The 15,075-nt window shown below is 46.0% G+C and overlaps 1 protein-coding gene across 1 annotated transcript in view; it reads right to left on the reverse strand.

Annotated features, from left to right (window-relative positions):
- Positions 1–15,075, reverse strand: part of PLXNA4 (plexin A4) — a 462,846-nt gene that overhangs the window by 65,513 nt on the left and 382,258 nt on the right. The window contains exons 13-16 of the mRNA XM_074903539.1: positions 10,566–10,717; positions 9,819–9,936; positions 4,390–4,526; positions 2,552–2,719 (exon numbers count right to left, since the gene is read on the reverse strand). Of these exons, the coding sequence (XP_074759640.1) occupies positions 2,552–2,719; positions 4,390–4,526; positions 9,819–9,936; positions 10,566–10,717 (575 nt within the window). The remainder of the gene's footprint in view (positions 1–2,551; positions 2,720–4,389; positions 4,527–9,818; positions 9,937–10,565; positions 10,718–15,075) is intronic.

Consider the following 15,075-nt stretch of genomic DNA (forward strand, 5'->3'; position numbering starts at 1 on the left):
AATTCTATTTACCTGCCCCTCCAATGTGACTCTGTTGTTTGGGTTGTTTGTCTGGTTTTTTTTTTTTTTTTTTTGGCTATGGGAGTAAATTAGCAGTAATCTTTTCTTTATTGTCCTGGAAAATGGCACTTGAGAAGGTTTTAAGCCAGGCTTAGTACATTCATTCACTAATTTTGCAAAGCTGGTTTAGTAGCAATCATCTATCCCTCAAAACAGCTTAGCCCTACAGCCAGGAGTGATGAATCAGAGAAGCACAGTGGATTTGCTGTTATGAATCATTCCACATAACAAATATACTGAGAAACAGCTTCCTCAGGTCATCTCCAGATCCACCTGTCTTGACTAACTTATTTCTTGCTTGATTCTCAGGACTGGAGGTGGCTGCACGTTCATCCAGCTACGTGTGGAGGCCTTACTCTAATGCTTGTCTCCATCGTGACCTGCTGGATGGAGCTCCACAGCTAACAGAGTGCTTACAACTGTCTCCGACACCCTGAACCACAGTGGTCATCCTGGATATCACATCTTCTTTCTCTGTACCCCTCCTCCAAGGTCACACCTTTTGGAGTGATTCAGAAGTGCACAAGAAAGAGGATGGAAGTGGGAAGGTCTGGGTAAAATTAGGCACCTGTTGATGCTCAAGCTGATGTGTTTTGATTTCAGAAACACTGAGGAGAGGAAAGGGTAGAGGATGTACCTGGGTGATGCGACAGGTAGAGTCCAAATCATCCCTCCTAGCAACTACACACCCTGCGGTAAGCTGACAACCACTCAACAAGCACCTCTTCTTAATTTCCTTTATGCTGGGAGGTGGGGTGGGAGACTCAAGGCAGCAAAAGATGGGATGCAGAGCCTCTGCACCCCCGGGCTGAGAACAGCTTTACCAATACACCTGAAGCATCTCCTTGGCTGCTTCTTCATCTCTCGCTGGCAGCTTCAGCAGAGAAAACAAGGAGCAAACAAGCTCTGGAGAGCTTCTCCTCTCACCTCCCAAACAGACCTGAGGCCAGGTGGAGGAAGGTCCCCGTGATGCAACTTTCCTGGGGATAATAGAAGAATTCACTCTCCTAGGCTGTCAATCTTGCACCTTTTAACCGGCACTTTAATAAGGAAGGGAGTAAAGCGATTTCTCATTTCACTGATAACCTGAACTCTGACTGAAAATAAAACCCCCAAATGGAAAATCCAGACGCTAAAGCTCCAAGCTCAGTGTGCAAAGATTCAATCCGGCTAAATCGGTAAATTCCCTCACGGTAATTAAAGGTACTAATTGATTTGTGAAAACATCTTCTGGATGGGAGCTGAACTGGGGGGATTTACAAGCCCTGCTCCTAATCCCCAGATACTCCAGTCAGTCTGGTTTGACAGGGAAGCAGAGAGCAGCTGTGGAGGAATGAGGGGAGATGAAGAAGATTTCTTATTTTGTATCTTTTCAAGGAAATACCAGTGCATTTAATGACCAATTTCTCTCTTCCCGAGGCCAGTTCTGCAGGCTTCTGAGAGCATTTGGGTATCGCTTTGATGCCTTCCACAACCAGGGCAAATGCTCCTCTCAGACACCTTCATGTGAACCCTCTGAATTCACCAAAGCAGCATCAATGGGGTGAAGAGAAAAAGAGATGCCTAACGAGGAAAAAGGCTGTTTGATAGGGCAGGGACCAGGCCTCCCTTTGTGTTTCATCTTGGGATACAACCCTGGGCCTTTCAGGCATGACAGCCAAGCAAGCAATGCTTAGTCCTAAAACATCAGCTCCATGAAACCTGTAGGAAAGGTAGGAATTGCTGCTTTCAAAACCCTGGGCGAGATTCACTTCTCTAAGCACAGTTATGTCATTTATGCCCGGGTTTAAGACATCAGTGACTGGTCCTGCTGCTATGCAAACCTGTGGTCCCAGCCCAATGGGGCCTGAAACACGGTCATGACCAGAAGCACTAGGAATTGCAGCTTTTAGGGATACAACTGTGTAGTTTAACCAGCCCCAGTGGTTTGTGATACTACTCAGACTGGGAGCATCCTGGTGCTGGAGATAAACCCTGGACTGCAGTAAAGAGGGAGAAAGTTTCAAAAGGAGGTTGGAGACTTGCCCTACCTACCTTTGCAATTAAAGAATGAAGTCTCCAATGAAGTTTCTGGTGAGCACTGCTTCATTAAGCTAGGAAGCTTTGCTCTGCTAGTGAAGGCAGGGAGCAGGATCATCTGAGCAGGTTTGAACTACTCAGAGTTCGTTTGGAGAAAGGATCCTGCTCCTGTCCATTCCTTACTAAAGTCCGTGGAAATTTTGTTCTGGGATACACATGAGCACAGACACACATTGAGCATCCAAGGTGTTACAATGGATGCACAATACATTGTTGGCCTTTTAGTCTTCCCAGGAAGCAAGTCCACCAGTCCTCATGGTCCTGGGCTCTGGGAAGTAGCTCTGCATAAATCTTTTTCTTAGTGAACACAGTGCTTGGAAAGCACTTTTCTGTACCAAGGACCAAAATGAACATGCCAGTGATGTATCAGAAAACCATGGGAAGTGGCAGGTGTTGTCCATGGGATGCTTACCTGAAGATGCTCCACTCGGGCTCGATCCTCAGGATGGTTGGATCCTCTACGTATTCATACTGCAACTCCTGATGTATCTTGGCCTTGTCGACTCTCACGGACACCTTCACCTTCTCAAAGCCTTCATCTGAGGCAGTGGTGTTACAGACAATGTGCTTGGTGGATCTCCTGTGAGCAGAAGCAAGTAAATATAAACCAGGTGCTACCAGCAGCAAAGCAAATGGTGCCAAAAAGAGCCCAGCTACTCAGTCTTGTGTCCTGTGACCTTACCCTATGCACTGTGAAGTGGTGAAACTCACTGCTACAGGAATATGCTGTGAATAGTGTGACACATTTATCCGAGGAAGCTTCATTAGTTTAAGTAAAACCACAAAACCCATAATTTATCAGGTCTCAGAGTGAAAACTCAACCCCAAGGGAAGTCCAAACCAGACCTCTCTCCAGAAGTATTTCTGTGTGATTAAACACTTGATGGATGTTTCCTTCCTGCCTGCAGACATATGTAGCAGCAGCTCATAAAAAGGAGTGTTTGCACTTCGGCTTTCCAGTTTGGGATAATAAAGTTTACTTTGCATTAGGACTGTAAGCCTTGTTTAAGTGCAGTTTGCAGTGTGCCTGGGACCTTTGCATGGAAGGTGCTAATATAGTAGGAAGCATTTTATGATTATACTCAAAGAGAATGCTGCATAAACCTTGCCTTTTGGGCAGGGCTCAAAACCAGCTCCAGGTCTGATTTTTGCAGTGGCCCTTACCTTCCATAAAGAGCCAAAAATTCAGGCTCCAAATACCCTCAATCTCCCCAGTCCTGTGTTTTGTTATGTAGCCTCATCTTATACCCCTAGAAAGGATAAAGCAGGATGCAATGCTTCCCTCGTAGCATGGCACTCACCTTCACTAACTGCACCCTCCAGGTGGTCTCTAAGTTCCCCTGAAAGACCATGCTCAATCTCTCCAAAAACTCCCCAATCTCTTCAGTAAGCATCTCCAAGAAGCTCTGGCTCCCACTTGGCCTTTTAAACCACAAGCTGTGACTTCACCCTCCTGAATTATAGATGCTGAATGACACCAGTCATAGCAGGTGGCTGAACTGGATCCCCACAGCCGGGAGAGGGAAGGGCATTGCCCCAGGACAGTGGTCCCAGGTCTCTTGTGAATGAGCCCTTCTTCTGCCAAGGACATGCTGGGGGAAATGTGCCAACTTCATCTTCAGCCTCCACTGATACTGGCAGCAAAATACGTTGCACTGGGTAGTTCTGAGCTGCGGGAGCCCCTGGGAACGGGATTCAGGCTCATTCTCACAGGGATCAGGGAACATTCAGCAGGTAACACTGACATTAAGCCTCTCTGAACTGCAATTGAACAGCAGCCAACCCAGAGCTAAAATGTTGCAAATCATCCATTTCTTAGCACTACACGACTATTCTGGGATAAAAGGGAGGTGTTTTAATACTTAGAACCGATGTTGTCAGATTTTCTTTGTCACCTCTGCTAAAGCAGGGACATGAAAATGGATCTTTTAAATGACGTACTCCCAGAGCAAGTGGCAAAGCATAGGACCGTGGAGAATTGTAGTGAAATTTGACAAGGGGACATGGAAAAAAAAGCACACCAAATACCAATCAAAACAATGCAATAAATCCTATTCTCTCACCCCAAAACATGCAAAGCAAGGTTGCACACGGTGCAGAATGCAAAAGTCCCGTTGCTGAATAAACATGGCCACAGGCAAAAGAGGCACTTGAGGGACAGTGTGTCTGGACTTCAGAAGAAGTCTCTTGGCTATAATTGCTCACATATTTCAGACTCAGGCACATACAGTAGGAAGGACTCATCTGTACCTGTAGAAGAGGCAGGGTTGTCGCCCAAAGGTCACAATGACATTGCTGCCCGCATTGAGGTTATTGCCTGTAATTGTCACCTGGGTGCCACCCGACACTGGTCCCCGCTTCGGCTTGAGATCAGAGAGTGTCAGAGTCTGTGAAGGCAAAGGGTTGTGTTGTAAACACGATACAGGTGCACAGGTACCTTCCCTCTCTCATTTTAATGATGGAGAGAGGTAGGCACCTGCAGGAGTTAATCACATCTTAGCTGGACTTCAGAAGATGGCCGTTATCTTCTGGCCAACAGATGAGCCTTGGGTGACACCAGTCCTATCATAGACATCCTGCTTGAACGCCAGCTTTGTTGGGATGAGTTCAGACCTAATCCCAGTCTGTTCTCCTCACTCCTACAAAAACTCTGTGCTTGCAAAGTCAGTTCCAGGCCTGGAGCAGCTGGAGCTGTGATCTCCTATCTCCACTGCTTGTTTGACACAGCTGAGGTATCTTTTTACCATCAGGTAACACCACCTCTGCAAGATAAACCAGGTCTTGAACTGGCTGGTTGGTTTTTAACGGGGAGTCTCCACCTCCCAACTATGGTGCTCACAAGTGATGAAAATGGTTGGGTCTTAAAGATAACTCTAAACCCTATTGATCTGAGAAGGGAACAGGACCTGCTGTATAGCTCCAGAGAATCCTAAAAACTCCCCCCGAGCTCACAGACTTTTTCCCCAGGAAGGAGGAGAGCTGTGATTCAGCAGAGCATCTAAGCTCACGGCTTGCCTCTCCCACATGCCCATTGCATGACCCCAGATCTTTCTCTTTTTCTTATCAGATTTGGATGCTGAGACACTCTAGTACCTCATGGGTGTCCTGCGCTGATAGAGCACAGCAGTGCTCATGTTGAGATGTCCTCTGAAATACTGCAGCCACAAAAGGAGCACTGTCCAGGTGAACACCTTTTTCCCTTTTCTGCTGATTTTCCAACCCTCTTTTCAAAACATAACAGGATGTTGTGTTAATATATCAAAAAGGGGCACAATCTCTTTAGGGCCCCAAGTCTCAAATCTCTTTTTCTTACCCTCCTGCTCTCCCTTTTTCCCCAAATCAAGATAAAATACTTGCACTCTGAAGGCACAGATCACCCTGTTACCACAATACAGAGAGGAGACATTCATTTTCAGGAAGAAATTTGGAGTTACAGTTTATTCTTTCATTTGCATTTTAATAGAAAAACTTTCCATTCAGTCCCAAGTGAAAAGCTACTATATGCATTTAAATGAAGATTATTTTTTTTCCCCTCTCTTTAAGAATGATGACACAAATGCTTGAAGCTCCCCTCAGCTCTTCTGAACAAGCAGGTATATCACGCAGTCACCTTATTGAGCTTTGGAGACCATTAATCCATGTTTATAAAACCACCTGACACACACCACAGCTCCCTGTTTCACACACACAGAGCCCTCTCTTGTCCCAGTCCCCCTCTGGCTAATCATTTTGAAGAACAGCGGCAAGGTTTCCACTTTGCTTTTGTTTAAACTGCATCTACCACTTGGAGAAAGGGCTGAACGTGAAAATCAGACATACAGTTCTGTGGAAAAATCTACTGTCAGAGCTGGACAGTCCTTGTGTTTAAACTTGACAGGTTTTGACGTGATGGTTTGGAAACTGGTTTTATACTTTTTCTGGGAATATTCTCTAACATCTATTATTGGGATAAAAGCTGCAGGAAGAGTATGTAGATGCAAACGATGCACTTCAGTATGTAAAGCTCCTCTATTTTAGGGTACCACCTCAAGCTCTGATGGCAACTCCTCTCTAAACCCTTGTTGGTGGCCACCCCCACCAATGCAAATTACTGCTGCTGGGAGGAGAAAATGGGTTGAGAATGGCCAACTTGGGGCACACAGCCTACACAACCGCACTGCAATAGTATCCACTTTACAAACCATAGAGGAACACTTGAGTTAAAGACCCAAAGGCCTTGTCCCACTCCTGGATGGGTTTCCCGCTCTCTTCTCAGAGGTAGATAAACTAGCCATGCCCTTTGGAGGATTCTCACAGACCAGAACTACGTCAGCAACGCTCCTTGGCAAAGCGTTGTTGTGTCTTGTGATGATCTTACAAAAGGGTTTGTGGCCAAGTTTTCAAAGTTGCAATAAACCTTTAATTATTCACAGTGGTCTTCATAAATATTGCACAGCGTGTTTGCAGGAAAACTCAGCCTTCAGACTATTTACCATTTCCTTGCTGGTGAAAGGTGATGGAAAATGCAAGGGGGTCTAGTGGATCTGTAATAGGCTGAAGTGGACAGTGACAATGAGGCAAAGAGGACGGGAAATCTTCTGTACCTTTCTAGGATCTTGCCTACTTTGCTCCCCAACCCTTTACTTTTCTTCAGTACCTCCTCCACACAGGCTGTCCACAAAGAAGCTGCCATCAGAGCTGTGTCTCAACTGACCATATGATGCATGTCAGACTTGGTTCCCACTTCATTCCTCCTGGGGACCAGGGCAGAGCAAGATCAACTCACACACAGCTTGTGCACCTGCGTTTCCTTTCTATAGGTTCAACAGCAGCAGCAGGAGGGGAAAGATGGAAGGGAGACCTGTTGCAAATGCTCTCCTGAGACAAGGATTTTAGAAGACCCTCAGAGTAGACCGCATCACCTGCACTGAGCCATAATATTCTCATCCAAAGCCAGAATAAAGGTAAACTTGCTTCAGCATCTGAAGTGAAAAGTGGAGAACTTTTTTGGGTTGAAAGACCATGGTAATAATCACAGCAGAAAAAATGAAGAACTTTTTTAAAAAGTATTTTCATTTAGATCATCATAAATTTCATTTCAGCCTGCAACCAAATGCTTTCTTTCCCTTTTGTCTTATTGTACTCTCTAATGCAATTTGCATTTTTGATCACAGATGAGTTTAAAACAAACTAAGAGCATTTTGAATTTAAAAGTTCTGGTTAGAAATGTGGAGAAGAACTGTTCTAGCCCCTCTAAACTAAGCTACCTCTTTTTTAAAACACTGAAATTAAATCCTCTGTTGAGTTCAAAATATCAACTCCTCCAATTCTTGCAGGAAAGGGGAAGGCTGGACCTTTTGGTCAAATTTGACCCTGTTTTGCTTCAAAACTCTTGAAAAGCAGTTTTCCAAAGGATTTACTATACATCAGAAAACGACATTTATATCCCATGCGATGCCCTTCCTTAGTTTTCAAACATCTTCCTTTCCTTGAAGCTGCCACCCACAGTTGCAGGATGCCAAGGGACATTGTGATGCCTGCAATAACATCTCTACCCTCCTGGCAGAAATATCAGAGGAAATCAAGCCGTGCCAACTAACACAGCTCCCACTATGAAAGCAACGGACACAGGAGAGGGCATATGATGGGCAGGCTGGAGAGCCTCTGCATTCTTTTCTGTCTAGCACAAAGGTATCAAGGTATTCAGCAGAGAATACCCTGTTGACTTCACGCTCATGCACGGCTGGGATAGCTGGCAGCCGGAAAGCAAGCAAGCAGAGGGAAAAGCTGTCACAGACGGACACGGATGATCAAAATTGGACAGTAATTTCAAGAGTAGCAAAGGTGACACACTGAAGTGTAATGTCCTGGAAAAAGCCCTTCTGTCTGCCTAGTGGGGGCTATCTCTCAAGGCGTTTTTCTGCCCCCACCAGCATAGTACCTGAGTGACATCAGAAAATACAGAGAATAGAAAAATTTCTGTAGCTCAAGGGGGAAATCGAAGATACTTGCATTCATTACCAGCTCCCTTTACCATAAAAATTTATAGGGCATGTGAATAATTTCAGAAAAGACCCATTCCTTTGCAGGAGTCAAGAGCTTTGGATGGGAACAAAAAGACCCTCTCATCTCAAACCCACAGAGATCTGCACAGATCAAGGCCAGGCATTGCTTGCATGTCCCCAGCAAGAGGCCTTAGAGGAAAAAACAGGTCTCTTGGACAAGGAACAAAAAAACATCAGAAAGGAGCAAAAAACCAAGTTGAGTGTACATGTGTTTGGCTCTGCTCCTCTCTTCCATGAGGCTTCCACCACAGCAAAGTGACAGTTTCAGGCTGAACTTACACCAGTAGTAGTGTGGAATCAGGCCCAGAGCCCCTCTGACTGCTTTGCAAGCTGATGGCCCAGACAGACGGTGTAGTAAGCCAATTTGCCAGCCCCGGCAGACTCTCTAAAAAGAGGAGTGTGGCTGTTCTCCAAGTGCCGTCAGCACACATTGAATGGAAGTTGTGCATTGATCCCACCCCTCACCATCCCTAGGGACTTTTGATTTCATCTCCAAACTCCTCATGGCTAAGTCCTCTCTCCAAAACTCCTACTCTTAAAATCTAACTGAAGTTAAAGCTTGCTGGTGTCTATCGATTCACCATGGAGCATCCAAAACAGTTCCCACTTGCACTGAGCCCCAGTCACACTCTACAGCTTACCCACACTCTGCAGCCTTGTCCCTCCTGATCTAGTGATGCTGGGATGCAGCACTGCTTCTCCTGCACACCCAGAAGACCACCTAACACAAACACCTCTTGAATGCTGCATCTTGCAGAAACACCTGTCACTGCTATGGTGACTGCCTGCAGCCCAGTAAATGGGAATTTTTGTCCTTGCTAGCAGAAGGCTGTGGGCTTTGCACTAACCCAACACCACAGGGTCTCACAGGACGTCTCTGTGCTTGCCGTGCCCTGCGCTGGGTGTCCCTGGGATCACAAGTGTGATCCCCAAGGACCTGCCTGAGCTCAGCGCTGGGGACACCCCCCATGGCCAAGGGCTGCCGCCCCGGGCAGGCCCTGCCCAGCAAACACCAGCCCTTGGTGTGCCCGGGCTGGGCGCTGGGCAGCTCTGCCACTGGGGCAGGGCAACAGGCGGTGGGGAGAGGGGGGTGAAGGTACCCCGGGGGGAACCTGAGAGTGAGGAGGAAGAAACCCCACCATGGACATCACACTCCACACTCCTGCTGAAGACCTCATGGTGGTAGTGACTGGTGGCAACCCCCATGTTTTTCCTGGAGGACACTGGTGCCTTCAGCCGTAGGGCCTGGAGGGATGCTGGTAGGGCGAGCATCACACCCAGGAAAAGTAAGATACTAGGGAATTTTTTTTGCTTTTTCTTCTTTTTTACCTTTTTTCTTTCCTGTACAGCGTTTTTAACTATTAATGAGGATTTTCTGTACTAATTTGGACCATGGCTGTATGTAACTGTAACTGGACTAATCATTTGGACTATTATTAGACTGTTCAAACTTTAATTAGACAGGCTATTTTTGCTCATAACAAGATTTTGAAAGGAAATGGAAGGAACAACTTGATAGAACAGCAGTGAAGAGCTCAGAGGCTGAATATGGTCAAGGACAATGGATAGATGCAGCAAAGGGGACCAGGGCCCAAGGACCTTCAGGGCCAAGAAGAACTTCTTGCAGGAGCTTACCATAAAGTAGTAAAGCTGCGAAGACCTGGCCATGAACTCTGGTTTGCACTCGGCCACACAGATTTCCACAAATCCGGCATGCTGGCTGGGCTTGGCCTCCCCCATCTCACATACTATCCTGTGGAGAAAATATGAACCAGAAGCAAGGTTTGAAGGATGGTTTCAAGGTCTGGATAAGATGTAATTGGAGCAAACAGTCCACTCTGCTGGCAAATGAACCGTAGACTTAACACACCCTCTTCTTTCCAATCCAGGATACAAACTGTGGACTAAGCTATTCCTTAGAGAGTGGTGGCTTTTGGCTGTTGGTGGGACAAATGCTTAGCTGGTGTAAGTCAACACAGCTTCACTTAAATATACAGACAAACACTGGGCTGAGGTCTGACCCCAGGGGTCCTTCTGTCCTCCAGCCTTGCATGGTGGCCAGCTTTAAAGCTCTAAGGCTTAATGATCACTCCTGCATGTGATAAGCTGCTTCTTAGGCTTGGATTTGAATTGAACACCATTGTGGTGGCTGTTAGGTGAAAAAACAAAGGATAACTTCAAAGCATAGGCCATGAGGATTATCTAAATATGCAATACAAATACAGTAATAAACGAATTATTAGCTCCTGAGCTGTGAGGAATGGCATCTTCCATTGCCCATTTCCAAGGTTGGGTGGAATTGACTCCTTAGAAGACCCTAGAGGTAGCAATGACTGTCATCAGGTGTGCTGTGGCCCACTGTCTGCCACACACCCAACTTACTGCTCTGCTGGGATGTACCCTTCCACCAGTGGTTTGCACTCCACTCCGGCCACTTTGACGTGAGACGCAATATCTCTGAACTCCAGCCCCAGATTCTCTCCACGGATGGTCACTTTGGTCCCTCCTTCACGAGGGCCCGTCACTGGATTGATCTGGAGAAATGAGGCAAGAAAAAGGAGAATAATCAAACCACCTACGTAAAAGTATGAGCATCCTCTCAGATGAAAAAAGTGGCATTATGAGGTCTCTGTGACCACTAGAGACAAATAATTATGAATGTTGAACAACTGAGGGAACAAGCCTAATCCAGATACATCACCCTGTCTAGCTCCCCTGCAAATATATATTACACATGCCCCAACCTCAGAGTGTAAAAAATTCTGCCCCAGATCTCATTCGCTGTCTTTTAACTTGCAAAACATCCACAGAACAGTTAGGAGATGTTTTCTAGGTAGGAGCAGGGGTTTCTGGTGGTACAGCTGAGCTCTGCACTTTATAGACACGAGTCATGGAAAAACAGGAGAGGGGTACAGTGGAAAGAAACGGGAGAAAGAACAAGAAAAAGACACAAATGGCTTCAGCCAGTCACTTTAAATACTAAATTCCCAGCCCAAAGCACATGGAAGTTTTGACCAGTTCTGGAGGTAGGTATTGGTCATGCATCCCAAACTCAGCTGAAAACGTCCACCTGGAAAAAACAGACAATATGCAACAGAAAGTGTGTCAGATTGGGTATGGAGTAGGTGGATGGTGACTGAGACAGCAGCAGCAGTGGCTGTTTGACAACAAGTATTTCTGACAGAGCTGCAGCTCACGGGAGAGCTGGGGTGAGGGGAATGGCAAGCATGCGAGCATGGACAACTTATTTGCAGGGTGGGAGCCCCTTGAGCCCCAGCAGGAGATGAGCAGCTGCCCAACCATCCTGGTGGCATCACGTTTGCACCCCAGTCTAGACCTTCACCAGGCCCTAGCAGGGGTAGCATCGCTGTGTCTTGCTCAGCAGAGGCACCACCCAGAGTCCACAGGTCACCCCTCCCTCCCACTGCAGAGCCTCACCCCACACCCAGAGCTGTCTCTCTCTGTGCAATATTTCTGGCCCATGCAAAGGAGGTGTGTACAGGGGAAAGCGTTCTGCATCACATCCATCACCCTCGCTCAGAGCCAGGTGGAAATTAGCATTGGAGTTGTCTCCTCAACATTGAAACAACACAGAAATCATGGGGCTGGCCCTTAATTATCTCCGTTCTGCCCTTCCAATTATTCACTGTGCCCAAATGCTTTGCCATACAACTGGCTAGTTGAAAGGGGCTTTAAATGTTGCTTTCAAAGGGTATTCCCTGCTGCCCACTTGGGATGCCATGGCTACCATCTGCCAGCGTTGGCAAGGGTCTCTCTGCAGTGAGGAATGGGGAATTCCCTGCCTGAGGTCCACACCCACTGGCCCATGGCTCTGCCAACTGGGAATCTAGGGCTGGCAGCTAGACCCTTGCGTGGCAGTTGGACTGGCAGAGAAAGTCGAGGCACTGGCACGAGCAGGGCTGGTCTTGACCATTTCCCAGAGCTGAGTCTGGCACCAGGGTTCGTCTAATTTCCACCCAGAGGCCAATTTTTAGAAGGTCCATCTTTAATAAAAGGAGAGAGAACCTGGCACCTTTAGGGGATATTTTATTTTAGGATATTTAATTTTAGGTGTTGTAAACTACCTCCCTAATGAGTGTGTCTTTGCTCTGACTGTACAGGGAACCAGCAGAGGTTAACAAATTAATAGCACAGATGATCACAGACAGGTGCTTGGACCTTGTAGGGTTGTGTAGCGTAGACACCACCTCTGTAGCACAAGATCCCTGCAGCAGCCCTGTCTCAGGTCCAAAAAACAGACAAATACCATTTGATCCAACAAAATCAGAATCATGGCAGGTTTATTGCTATTTCAAAAGTCAAAAAGATACTTAAATCCTAAAAAGAAAATAGCACAATATTAATAAATCTGACAGGTGAAATGATTATTTGGGTTGGCTGGAGATTTGACTTTGGGATGGTCTGTGGTGATGAGATTGATAGACAAATAGAAAATGGATGAGAAAGAAAGAGAAAGGCTTTAGTGGTTATTGTCCAGCAAATGAGGCAAGCCTCTTAAAAAATTATAATTAAAATTAAATTTCTGTTCCAGAAGAAACTAATACTGATTGTCTCAGCTGGGAACTCAACATTGAAAACTTGGACTATTTTCCAAAAATAGCAATTCCAAAATACTTTTATTCTGAATCATTAATAAATATCTGCTAAAGCAATGTTTTCTGATTGAAATATTTATTTTGCTGACGTCAGTTAACCCTCTCCTGATAAAACACTGTATGAATGATGCTGGAAGGCTAGAACATATCCCCATATCAAATGCAATCTAATATGTACTCAAAATTTAAAAAAGAAAGATAAGCTAAAATTCCCATGTTTTATTTTATTTCCTTATGCATTAGACACACTTTGAAAGAGAACTGAATTCCCCATGGAATATTTTGGTTCTATTTTGTGGTATTAAACTTGCCATCAAATGTTTTTTACTTGTTCTAGTAGGGTAGGTGTCTAGTAAGCTAGGTCTGTGGTTAATTAGAGCTCACCTATGCTTGAAAGAGCTTGCTAGCATGGGCAGTACATCTCATAGCAGGTCAAAAGAAGATTTTTGTTCTCGTATGAACTAATGTCATTACCCTGAATAAAAGATGGTGTAGTGAAAAGGAACGTATTGCTAGAAAAGTCCTTTTCTTTAGAACTAGGGGTGTGTTTGAGACAAAATTTTCACTGCAGAAGTCACAAAACAACTCAGTGAAAATGTTATCATCCTCCTTCCATCTCTGTCTAAAGCACGAGATTTTTAAAAATGCTTGCTTTGACTCTGTCCTTGTTTCAGCTGGGATAGAGTTAATTTTCTTCCTAGTAGCTAGTGCAGTGCTGCATTTTGGATTTAGGATGAGAATAATGTTGGTAACACACTGAAGTTGTGATAACACACTAGTTGTTTCTGAGCAGCTCTCACACAGAGCCAAGGCCTTTTCTGCTCCTCACCCCACCCCACCAGCGAGTGGCTGGGGGGGCACAAGGAGCTGGGAGGGGACACAGCCGGGACAGCTGACCCCAACTGACCCAAGGGATGTCCCAGCCCCTACAGCGTCATGCTCAGCCTGTAGAGCTGGGGGAAGAACGAGGAAGGGGGGGAGATTTGGAGTGATGGTGTTTGTCTGCCCAAGTCACCGTTATGTGTGATGGAACCCTGATGTCCTGGAGCTGGCTGAGCGCCCGCCTGCCCATGGGAAGTGGGGAATGAATCTCTTGGTTTGCTTTGTTTGTGTGGGTGGCTTTTGCTTTACGTATTGAACTGTCCTTATCTCAACCGAGGAGTTTTCTCACTTTTACCCTTCCAATTCGCTCCCCCATCCTCCCAGGGAGGAGTGAGCAAGTGTCTGTGTGGGGCTCAGTTGCCAGCTGGGGTTAAATCACGACAGACTCAAAAAGCATCAACAGGAAACTTCCCAGAGTGAAGCCAGCACAGCACCTCTAAGCCCTTCCGAGCCCCTCCCTGTGTGATTTTTAATTTGTAAAGGCCAACTTCTAAACCCACTTATTTTCTTAAAACAGGAGGGCCTGGGATTCTCCCAGTAGCATGTGGGAGATTTTTTTAACCTCACCTCATAACAGTCCCACAGATACATACAAGAAGAAGGTGTTACTGGGCTGTTTTCACAATGAGAGAGAAGGGTTCGTTTTCTATCACAAGTGCAAAAATGTGGAACAAGACCTGTCAGTTTTGTAGAGGAAAATAAAGGCAGGGAAACAAAAGCTGCCAGGAAGCCTCAGCTTTCTCTTGAAGACCCAGAGCTGCGACACTGCATCACAATTTATGCCCTCCGCTCACAGCAGCCTGATGCTGCAGCTTGTCACTCTTAAAGGAGGTTTTGTGGCTCAGCGAGTCTGCAAGTCCTTTAATTTCACTGAGTGGCAATATAAATGCAAGAGCTAGTAAATAAGGACAGGTTATGGGAAGCTCTGTGCTGGGTATGTGTGTGTGCCTGTGCAAGTGTGAGTACATGCGTTGTTTCTCCGCCTTTGCCTGCACAGACACTGCCCTGGCTCCTCGCCAGAATATGCATGCTCTTACCAACGGCTCCAGACCTACCATTAGCTGCAATATATATCCAGTCACTTGAGATTACTTCCATGCTAATGGCTCAGAAAAAGACTTTCCAAGAGCTACTTATGATTGCACCAGACAGTTGGAATATTTCATGAGCGAATATTGCAATGATCTGTTCGAGCTTTGGGAGCTGTTGGAGAAAATGTCAGCAGAATTAGAAGTACGTCCCTTCTGGAGCTGTAGTGTGGAGAGTGAGTGCTTTGCACTTCATAAAGAGACTGTAGATGTAGGGTTGGGGTCAAAGCATGGCAGAGAAATGCATAGGGACCTTCAGAACATCCTACTATCACATGGTCAGGTCCTTGTGTTTTAGACTTCTGC

This window comes from Athene noctua, chromosome 3 (assembly GCF_965140245.1).
Source record: "Athene noctua chromosome 3, bAthNoc1.hap1.1, whole genome shotgun sequence".
NCBI lineage: Eukaryota > Metazoa > Chordata > Aves > Strigiformes > Strigidae > Athene > Athene noctua.